At 32.0% G+C, this 11,428-nt stretch overlaps 1 protein-coding gene across 3 annotated transcripts; it reads left to right on the top strand.

Moving 5' to 3' along the window:
- Positions 1 to 4,347: 4,347 nt before the first annotated feature.
- Positions 4,348 to 8,379, top strand: LOC132703691 (uncharacterized). Of its 3 annotated transcripts, none has more exons than XM_060673102.1 (5): positions 4,348 to 4,538; positions 5,732 to 5,883; positions 7,512 to 7,705; positions 7,855 to 8,054; positions 8,118 to 8,379. In XM_060673102.1, the coding sequence occupies exons 1-5, from the start codon at positions 4,443 to 4,445 to the stop codon at positions 8,271 to 8,273; spliced, it is 798 nt and encodes a 265-aa protein (XP_060529085.1). In that variant the 5' UTR covers positions 4,348 to 4,442; the 3' UTR covers positions 8,274 to 8,379. The 3 variants fall into 3 exon arrangements, with proteins under 3 accessions (XP_060529085.1, XP_060529083.1, XP_060529086.1); XM_060673100.1 differs by having other exon boundaries at positions 4,350 to 4,538; positions 8,115 to 8,379; XM_060673103.1 differs by having other exon boundaries at positions 4,352 to 4,538; positions 7,512 to 7,690; positions 8,115 to 8,379.
- The last annotated feature ends 3,049 nt before the right edge of the window (positions 8,380 to 11,428 follow it).

The following is an 11,428-nucleotide window of genomic DNA, read 5'->3' on the forward strand; positions in this document are numbered from 1 at the left end:
TTAATAGAGGCACAATCAAGCGGTAAATATATTAGCATAAATCTTAAGGAAATTCTGTAACTGACTTATTGTCATATTGATGCTAACTGACCAGACAAGACTTTTTATTTGGTTAATTTATTTCTATTATAATTTTTGTTTGTTCCCAAAACTTGATTTCATTGTTGGATTATCCATCTTATCTATGTATTCTATCTATTCCTTTTGTTTGCGCCATACTGAAGCAATATTTTTCATATATAATGGGCATTTTAAAAACCCCTTCATTTTCATTGTTTCTTTTGCCCCTCTTTTCTGTTTTATCTGATATCTGATTATTATCGACAAAACCTCAGAGTTTCGTTTATTTAAAGGAACGTGCTACATATTTTTCAAGATATTAGCCGTTATTTTACAAATTTCCAAAAGCACTAGCCTGCCTCATATAGTTATTAGATAATATAGGGGCCCTACTGCCGTAAGGATTGATGTTTCTCAGTTGGTTACGATATTTTCCGTGCATGACTCAACATTCCTCTTCCCCACTAACCTGCAATTTCCTCCATTTTCTTTCCAGCGATTTTCAAACCTTTAACTTGTTTTCCCAGAAAATTTAAAGAAAACTTGGCATATTATGGGAAAATACTAATCCCAACTTATTGCCGATCTGTGAGCGACGACGCTGGTTCTTGAGTGACCCAAAATCAATGTCAATGCTTCATAAGTTCCTGTATTATCGGCATAGACAAGGGCTTTATACCACTAGTAGCTAAATGGGTCTACATCAATAAATAACACAATGGGCTTATGCTTAAGCAAGCACCAGAAATTAAATAAAGCATTTTAAAAATTATGTATATTTGCTTAGTAGTTTTCTGCATTTATTTGATGAGAAGAAGATGGAAAAAGTTTTCAAATTTTGCGCTTAATTTTACTTAATTGCCCGAACTGAAGTACGAATTAAAATATAAAAGGAATTACTAAAAATAAGAGAAAAATATTTGATAGCGGAAAGGGATATAAAAATTTTTAAAAAAATATAAAAATACATAAATATCAAAAAAAAAATTGCATATGCGGGTGAAAATTACTCCTAAGTAGCAAATACTCACTAAATAAAATACATTTTCCTTGGGGTAAATTTGAAATAAACATTTAAATTTCCTTACATTTACATTCTTTATGTCGATTTTACTAAAGCGTTGTGTGAAAAAGTAATAAAGACAAAAATAACATGGTCGATATTTTGAAAAATCGAAAAGAATTTTCAGTGTTTTCTCTTGGTGGATTTATGAATTATTTTTTCAAATGTCTAGGACCATCCGATTTCCTAGTACCGTAATTTCCCATATACCGAAACTCGGTATATGATGAAACATGATTAACATTTTTTCGAAGAGACGAGAGAAATGTCACATAAAATATATAATAATACATCATTATCTTTTCCCAAAGTCAATTGCAAACCTAATGGCCGCTCAAATCTAGCGCGATAAAAGTGACTTATTTAGCCACGCATGAGATACCGAACGGATTATTTTAAAACAATTTTCTGCCGCTTAGTGTGTAAAAAAATGTGTCATTTTCTTATCATTGTGCGGGCCTATCGGCGAAGAAAACCGCTAGACCACTCAAATCGGACATGCAAACGTACCCATGAAGTACATCGGATTTCAAGATAATTCGATTTTACATTTTCAGTCGAAATGCGGATCAGAAAACTTGAGCTGGTCGCGCTGGTGCTTTTGGTGCTCGTCTTTGCTTTCGCTCAAAGCTCGCTTAATGACACCCGGTCAGAAAATAACGAGACTTTCAGATTTTTCAGCAGTGGTGAGTGAAATTTAAGCTTTACTTAACACGGTAGGGCAGGATTTTGCTTTTAGACCTCGTAGAGACGGCGAGGAAAAAGAAGAAGAAGGACGACTACGTGATGCCGATTTTACTCGGAGCTTTGATGGTCAAATACATCATTTTACCAATAGCGTTCAAGGCGATGGCGGCTATGTCTTCGATATCGATCCTCCTTAGCACCATGAGCCTCATAATGTCCTCGATTGTGGGATATTCTACTCTAAAGCTACCAAAATCCACCGTATGTATTGTAGTGCACAGGTAAGCTCTTCGTTTTGGAACCAATCGCAATGGATTTTAGTTGAGAGTTGTCCATGTACACGAAGACTGGTCGAAGAGGGACGATTACGATCTACCAGACAGTTTGGATTATAATCCCAACGTACCGATTGATCAAACACATTACGCTGCCTAAAATTTAAATTTCTCGCAGTTTTGATTTATTTCCACAAGCAAGGTGTAGGAGCTTCTACAAAAAAATACTTTGTAATTTTAAATTAATTCAATTGAATATTAAATTTCAGATAAATTTTGGAAAAGTTCAAAGTAAATCGTTTTAACAAGCCGAGAACCAATTATTCCTAATAAAAATGGAGATAATTACGAACTATTTTTAAAAGTTGATGTATTTTTCAATTAATCCTGCAATCTATTTTTTTTAGTGTTATTTTTTATACCATTGATATAAATACATACTGACGTAAACATATGTGTAAGTGAAGAACATTCAACAATAATATCGTGCACTAAGGACAGTCTGCGTGTGCACTTAACATGGCTGACAATATTTTTGAAAATCCCTAAATCTAAGAGGTTACAAAACCCTACAATACAATTCGTGGCGAAAATGGCTGTATGCCATTTTATTGTATATATATATATATATATATATATATATATATATATATATATATATATATATATATATATATATATATATATATATATATATATATATATATATATATATATATATATATATATATTGCGCAAAATTCTTTTCTGATTTGAATATTGTAACACCTAAGGGTTATATAGGAGATACAAAAGGAATGAACTTTAAAGAATGTGTAACAATTATACGCAGACTATATCAACCATGGTTATTTTATTATTCATTAGCCACTGCTTGAGTTAAATTTGTATTTTATGAAATGGTTTATTCTTAAATTCAAACACATGTTAAATATCTTTGATAGCGTATAAAAGCGTAAACAATATTTTTGAGTTTATATACAATATAATCGTAGGACTGACAACATTCAGATATTTGGCAAGACGAGCCTAAATAATGTATAACGCTTTTAATATTTTTTTAATTTAAATAGAAAGAAAAACAACAATTAAAACTGTGCCTTGCTGTTTAACGATCTCTGCGTAACGCCGCTGATACAAACGGAATGGGTAGATATAAATTTTAATGAGATGACTCTAGTACAAAGCACAATGTATGAGGAACAACGACAAAACAAATATTTCTTGTAGCACATGGAGAAGAATTTTGCTTATAACGAGTTTTAAATTTCACACAATTGGCAATCTTTAGAGCTTTGACGCCATAAATATTTAAGAGAACAGAAGAGCGACCAACGGCTGATTGGTAAGTATTTGTTATAGTATTTGGTCATTATGAGTTGAATGGAATCACGCTAGTTTTTTTATTATTAAACGTATATAGTAATATTAATGATTTTTATATTACTAATTGTGTTATATTTGAAGCTCGTTCAATTACATTATCAATTACCAATAGAAAAAAGCCAAGATATTCAAAACTATTGGCTGTGATTGATTATATCTTCTCGGCATCTTGCATAACCATGACTATTATGAAGAAACGATATTGATTTTTTTTAAACTTTGTCTTTGTCTGTCATTCTAGAAAGTTAATACGCCAACCATAACAAAAAACGACATGTAAAGTAAACTAGAATTAGTTTGAAAAAAAGTGCATTTACATACTTTGGTAATTAGTGTAATAGATATTCAGATCTTCAAAACTAGACAGCGGCATTTTAATGAGATAATTGACTACCGGCATATAATTTAAACCAAACTATAGTAATAATTGATTTTTACTATACAGATACATAAGTTTTTGTGTCTGCGTCTGCCAGACTGTTTTCTTTGGACCCCATTTCACTCTGTATAACGATCCTCTTGTAATTATGGTGACTCTAATGACAAATGCAAACAAGTCGTACTCACTTCTAAGAACAAACACGGTTTTACGTCTACGAGACCCGTTCGTAAATTAGTCTACCCTAAAAATAATAATCCTCAGTTAACACAAGTGAAATTTTTTTTAAACAATATTCTTATGTAGGCACGAAAATTCTTGTGTACTTAAACAATAAAACAGTTATATTTGTTCCGGCCGGACAAAAGTAAATACGTACTTTTAATTTCACTGGGTCAGTTTGAACTAACGTATATAGGTAGGAGGTTATTTTACATACAATATAGTGTGACACCTCCCTGGTATTGTCACTTTACATATAAAGAGGGGCTTAAAACGGTATAAATATGATTGTATCAAATTTCGGGAAGTTACACCGGACCAGATCAGTGACCAGATTTTCGGTTAAGACTAGACGTGACACGTTGGAAACATGGCCTTTGTCAAAGTGTTAGTCGTGATTGCTTTGTGCGTAGTGGTGGTTCGTGGAGTGCCCCATCCTGAAGTACCACAGGAAAATGATACTTCGGTAAGTAACAATTAAGCCCATGGTAATATTAATTGCTCTTGCTTTAAGCCAACCTTAAGTCGTACATAGGTTACAAATGTTTTGTAACAATTTTTAAAAGTTATTCAAACCTTTTGCAATAAATCGTAGACTAGTTAAAAAATTAAAAAAAAACTGTAAATAACTAACAAAATAATGTGAATAGGTTTAAAAGAAGAAAAACGAGATTTCGGAAGTTTTATAACAAAAATGTAATTGAGCATTATACAAACAATGGTAAGAATATAATACCGTCCATTCAAAAATATAAAATGTTTTCTAATAAAGCTTCTTAATGGAATTCGTTAGTATTCTATGTAGGAGAAATACGCAGAACGCATACAAAGTATGAATAAAAATACACAGTGTAAAACATTATTTCTTAGTTTTATGCGAAAACTCAATTGTTATTAGGAAAAGGTGATCATAATATTTGAAAACCATTGTCAACTATCCGCTATGAAAAAAAAACTGTAAATTAATAATGCAAATCTTGTAAAAAAAATAAGCTGATTCATTCTTAAGTTCTACAAATAATAAGATAAACAAGTTAATTATTACGTAATATATAAAATTCATAATAATACTGAAACAAAATAAATTGTATTTTATTTCAATTCATTAAAGTTCTCAATACATCTACCATCTCTTTCTAGACGTTAAATGGTTTTATTCTGCTATGCCCATTATCCTTATCAAATGATACAATATATTATTAAGTTATAAAAATTGAAGATTGATATGACAATAGTTTTTAAACATGAATAACTTTTGTTAATAGAGAAGAATAGAGAAACTTCACTTAATTCTTGCATAAAATTCATATTTTTCTCCAAGCTGTATACCATTAACCAAATTTTATATATCATGGTTGTATATCAAGTTTCAAGCCATGCAGAACACTTTATGGAGGATAACTCTTATTGATAAAACTAAGAATAAAAAAATTCTATACGGTGCATTAATACGTTATATAAGTGCATTTTTTTAATTAATTTCTCAAATTGTTTCCAGATTCCAACTTTTCGGAAACTAAAGTTTTGTAGACCTCATGAGTTGTCGAAAATATTACAATAGAATAAGTTTTTAACAATTTATGACTTAATACCAAAATATTAATAATGACCCGCATAAAATTAAATAACAATTGAGTACATTGTGATAATCGATTTCAGGAATCTGACTTTATGAAAGGTGTGATAAAATGCGCATTCAAAACCGGCACGGACGACGTGGCAACCTGTGCCACCGAAAAGATGGTCAGGTCTTTGAACACACTTTCCGCCCAGAAAAACCTTGAAATTTTCCCAGGTGTAAACCTAATCAGGTGAGACAAACGTATTTAGAACTCTGACACTCTCTGTCACGGGACTTACTAAACAAATTTTGGTGAGGAAAACTAGAGAGAAAGATTTTCTCCTTAAAGACAAAATTGTCATGAAGTTTTAGATATTTTTGACTGTTGCCAGCAAAATGTAATTAGAAATCAGTTGCAAACTTAAACATATTACAAGAACTGCAGACATTTTGATTCGAAAATAAATTAGAACAAAAAATGTTCAGATTTTCGCAGTTTTTAATGCTTTATGACAACTGTTTCGGCAACACCGTGCCTTTATCAAATGCAAAATATGACTAATATGAATATTCCGACACTTATACATAAAAACAGGTAGTAATAGATTTTTAATTACAAGGGTTATAAATTTAAATTTAACAACGGAGACGCCTTTAAATCCAATTTCAACTTGTAGACTCCCGATTTTTGAGTTTTTCGTAATTTAATTTTGTTGTTTTTTTGAAAATGTCCTATTGTGTTTTCCGTTTTAAAAGAAATATTAATACCAAATTTAGATAGATGTTTCGAAATTTTCTTGCTAGGTTTAATATAGAATAGATAAAGTTCAGAGTTATTTGAAACTGCTTTTTAGTTATAATCTTATCTATCAAAGAGGGGTCGTAACCATTGTTAAAAGATGTTTATAATATTTAATTCCTTTTCAAAATTTTCTCTAGAAAGTGGTAGATTAGTAGTCTGTTGATAAAAACAAAAAAGGCAGACATTTTGTGTGTTTAAGGGTGAAATCTAACTTGTTCTCTAGTTTAGTTATAGTTAGTCCAGAAACTTTAGAGAGTTATCCTGTTCCGTCTCTATGGTAAATTTTATGCGGATATCTATCGAGTTAATATGATTCAAAAAGGAATGCAGTTGTCTTTCAGTTCCAGTGAAACAGGCAAAAACTTCATTAAGTATCTATACCACCAGAGAAATCCTTTACTCAGAGGATGTTTATGTATAATATTTTCTAAATATTAAAGAAAATTTCTGCAAGTAGTGAACTAAGTACGTTTCCCATAATTAATCCTTTTAGCAATATAAAATTGACCATTAAGTTCAAAATAATTTTGGTCTAAACAAACTACTGAACTATCTAGCAAGTCTTGTTTTATTATGGGGTTAACTTGCCTCTGCTTGAGAATATTGTCTATTATGTTTATTATGTTAATTGGTGGAATACTAGGAAATAACAATAATAAAGAATTTGAACATCAAATGAAACTAGAATTGCCTTAGGAGGAATTTTTATGTCTTTAACTTTGTTAATTAGTTCGAATGAATTTTTGATAGCATATCTAAAATTTTAATTAATCTTGTTGAAAATTTAACTGATGGTGCCGTTACAAATGAAACTACAGGCCTTATTGGCATACGCTCTGTGTGTGTGGTTCAATTAATTTAAATTGGTTTGTATCTCAATTTTTAATAAAAACTTGAATTCATTTTTCAACATTTGTTTCCCTTTATCTTGAGGCAATATGTTGCAAAGCTGATTGATAACTAAAAACCGCTCTCGCAAATCAGAAATTGCCCAATGATAATAACGAAAAACTGCAAAAAAAATGCAACGCACTCTTGAACTTAAAAATTTATGAAGACGAGGATTGTATTTTCAGCGACGGAAATTCAGAAAAATTCCGTTCGGGCAAAGAACTGAACGACAATTTGGAAAACGAATTGACTTCCAATTCGATGTTCGATTTGATCACGAACGCCACTGCGAGGTTATTTTCCGGACGTACCCTGAAAATCAAGCTGCCCGATTCCGAAACCATAAGCCGAGCTCTCCAAGAAGGTGTCATGAAAAATCTTAAGTATTCTGCACTTGATATTTTTAAATACGGTGCAAAGTTTAGAGTAGGTTTTGCACGATTTCGATCCGTAGTTATTTTTTTTTTTGCTTTGCACCGTGCATCCTTCTCAATCTTCGGCTTCTAATTCTACATTCCAATAATTTAGGCCGTAGCAAGAACAGCAACAAAAAAGGCGGAAACGGTATGATGATGGGCGTGATGGGAATCGGAGCTGCTTTGGCAGCATTGACGCCGTTGTTTTTGGGAAAATTGGCGATTATATCCGTCAAGGCACTCATATTAGGCACCCTAGCTCTGGTACTATCCGGAGTTGCCTTCTTCCAAAATTTCTTCAGCGGGAATAAGGTTTGCTGTTGGAAACACAGCTCGTGCGTTGGCGGTAATACTAATTTGTCCACATTTTAGCAGTCCAATCAAGCAGGAAGCGGCTTCCTAGCTCCACAGACCAGCTACGGAGTGCCTTCTTACGGCAGTACCGGCCAGTCGGCGCAGTTTCCATACGCTAGGAGTTTAAATGAAGATGAAGCAAAGTCTAATCAGATGGCATATTCGGCTTACCAATAAGACGCGTTTATGTGTGTCGTGTGTTATCGAGTCAAATATTTATTTATTCGTTTATTTATTGATTGTAAAAATACATTATTTATTCCATTAATATAATATTCGTCCCCTATCGCAAGAACCGTTTTATTTCATGTACACTGCCGCCATCCTATCTCGATTCCCAGACACAGAGTAAAATATAAGTTTTGTGCTTTTTGGGGTGCTGTGATGTTTCGTACATTCTGTAAGATATAAAAAAGACAAACTGCTATAGACATATATTTTTACACATCTAGAGACATAGCCCAACCATAGCATTTTTTAAATGGAAAACATAGTATTTTTCGATCCCAAAAAAATTCAAATGTTATAAGTTAAGCATGGAATTTTAGGTATTAAGGTGTCCATAAGCAAAATTATTTTTCTACTCCCGTCTGTAAAATACCTAATTACCCACCGATTTAACGCGCGGGAAGCGTCACTTTACCACGTCAGTCTCGTTTCCCATGAATCCGAGCCACTTCGGACATTTCCGAGATTTTATTGCACGGATTTGGCAGCAATCGGATGTTTTCGGAGATATTTCTAACGCTTTGAATTTTGACGTTTTTCAATTCTGACAGTTATGTCGGTGAATGTATTCGTCTTGTTTTGCGAAAATGTACCCAAAAAAGTATAGTATGCAACACGTTCGGTAAACTTTTTAGCTCACTCGTTTATAAAACACTAGCTCCGCGTGTGTCCGCACTTGTTGCATAATATACTATTGTGACTATAAATGAATTTAGTCATGGAAACAAGAAGCAAAAAATTATACTATTTACGTCGGTCGATGTTGAGTCGACCTTGCTAACGTTTCGCCAATAATCGTGTTGGCTTCTTCAGGGCTTACCTAAAAAAAATTAGCAAAAAATTATATCTACAATGATATATATAAATAGAAATCCTATATACTGAACATAATGCAACAATCGAATAGTATACAGTATGTCCTACTTAAGAACTGTATAGCCTTGTAAAATCTTTGTTTATGGTTCGACTTTGATAATTTTTTGCGGTTTGATAGGCCTCTCAACTTAATCGCGAACTGAGACTATTTAACAATCGAGAAAGGAGAGAGTACTAATAGGAATAAAAAATATATAAATTGGCAATGAATTCTTATTCAGGAATAATTAGAACCCAACTATACCAATTTTTATAATGTTTCAATACAAAAAAAAAACAAAATTTACCTGATTTCAGCTAATGCTATGCAGCAGCTATAAACTGCAACCATTCAGGGATTTATATCTTTGAAAAGGATTCTGAATAGTTTTGTTAATCAAGTTTTTTTTATGAATATCATTAAGTTTATCGCAGTTATTAAGTTTAACAGATTTATTAAGTTTTTGTTTGTTTTGATTGTTTGTTTAATTTTTCTTCTGGACACTTTAATACCTATAATTCCTATATAAACTTTGGTTTTTCATACAATATTGCGTTTTCTACGGTTAATTTAGGTCAGAAATGCGTAGTTTGAGACAATTCTACAGAGAAAAAAAGGTATTTTGGAACCAAGAAATCCATGGTATTTCTTGTAAAAATGCTATGTTTATATTATATCTCGGTTCGTCTAAAAAATTTTGGCTATACCACTGAATTCTTTGTATCAAATATCTATCCTCTGCAATTTTCACCTTTTTTATATCTTACCAGGCATCCGAAATAGGATTCCACCCTAAAAAAAATATTTTTTCCTATATGTCAGGAACGAAACAAGGTGGTATAATTCTCTTTGCAGCATTCAAACCGTTATAAAAAAAAACTCATATATGGCCTTGAATTCCGCAAAGCAAAAGTAGCTAAGGTACCCTTGATTCCTGTGGATAGAATAGTGTCAACTTTTTTCCAAAAAAGGCTTCAAATATCACAAAGTAGAGCAAAGGCAAATATTCCTATCCCGGCGATTACAAAAATCGCTGCATGACAGCGATAAGAAAATACTGGTATATGAGAAGCGTTTAAGAGACATGCTTTGTCATTCATGACATTCCATCCAAAGGATGGTCGTATTCTTCGGGGCAGATCTATATCCTTCTAGGAGGAGGGATGGGAGTAACAATTTTACACCCTTGGTCACAGAACTATGCCTTGTGACTTAAAACTAATAAGAATGGTGTATACGGATAAATAGCACAAAGTTGGAAATTATATAAAAGTGATAGTTGGGAAGTTCTGAGAGTGTTCAGCATAAAATTTAAAACCAAACTCAAAAATGAAACGATTAAACAAATGTTGCAATTTATTTTCTTGACAATGGTTTTTATTTTCTAATGCCTATATGATATTTTTGGATTTTTCATTTACATCTACGGAAATTATTGTATCTAATGTTTGGAGTATTTAATTTGACGTCATAGGAGAGGAATATCGTAGCAACTAGCGGACCGATTTGGAATTACCGAGTAGGGTAATGGCCTCTCAACCGACATTATCTCATTACATTTACCTGCAATTTCTTTTAACTGTACTACTCGCTGGGGAAACTAGAGCAAAATGTTGTGATGCTTTTACGACAGATGGCAACTAAGGCATGTTCTAAGCCAGATATGTTTTGCTGTTTGAAGTATTTTATTTTCATCTAAAATTATATACTCCTAAATACACATTTTTTTATTACATTTTTTTTATTTTAAGAAGTGATTTGCACTTATTTGGTCAACACAAAGAAATCCATTGAAATAAGTGCAAGCTAATGTTTCGATCAATTTCCCAATGTTTAATAAAAAAAATAATTCTGTCGCCGTAAAATCAAAATTTTAAACAAAATCCACATTTTTCAGTTCAGCTTCCTTGGTCCAATTTGTTCTTATGAAATGACAATGAAAAACGATTTGTTGCTATAAACTAGGGGTCACTAGCAAAGACAATGACAATTTTACATCATTGTTGATATGTGTTAGTTTCTCTAACTGGAATTTTGTTTTTAATTTCCTGTTTCCAAATTTTTGAGTTAAGAAAAATTTAATTTCCGGGTTTGACATTAAGGAAACTAATATTTAAAGATTTACAGGGTTTATATTAAATATACCAGCAAACTACTGAGTCTTCTAATGATTTTAGAAATACTTAGTTTTTTTTTATTTAAGGAAACATTGATACACTGACGATACGCTATTCTATATTTCCTTCAA

The sequence above is a fragment of the Cylas formicarius genome, unplaced genomic scaffold (genome assembly GCF_029955315.1).
Source record: "Cylas formicarius isolate icCylForm1 unplaced genomic scaffold, icCylForm1.1 PGA_scaffold_6__28_contigs__length_40554024, whole genome shotgun sequence".
NCBI lineage: Eukaryota > Metazoa > Arthropoda > Insecta > Coleoptera > Brentidae > Cylas > Cylas formicarius.

Excerpts from the sequence above, each read along its gene's own strand:
- LOC132703691 (XM_060673100.1), top strand. The coding sequence starts at position 4,443 with ATGGCCTTTGTCAAAGTGTTAGTCGTGATTGCTTTGTGCGTAGTGGTG. Across the intron at positions 5,884-7,511 it reads CCAGGTGTAAACCTAATCAG|CGACGGAAATTCAGAAAAAT; the intron begins GTGAGACAAACG and ends TTGTATTTTCAG. Across the intron at positions 7,706-7,854 it reads AGAAGGTGTCATGAAAAATC|GCCGTAGCAAGAACAGCAAC; the intron begins TTAAGTATTCTG and ends CCAATAATTTAG.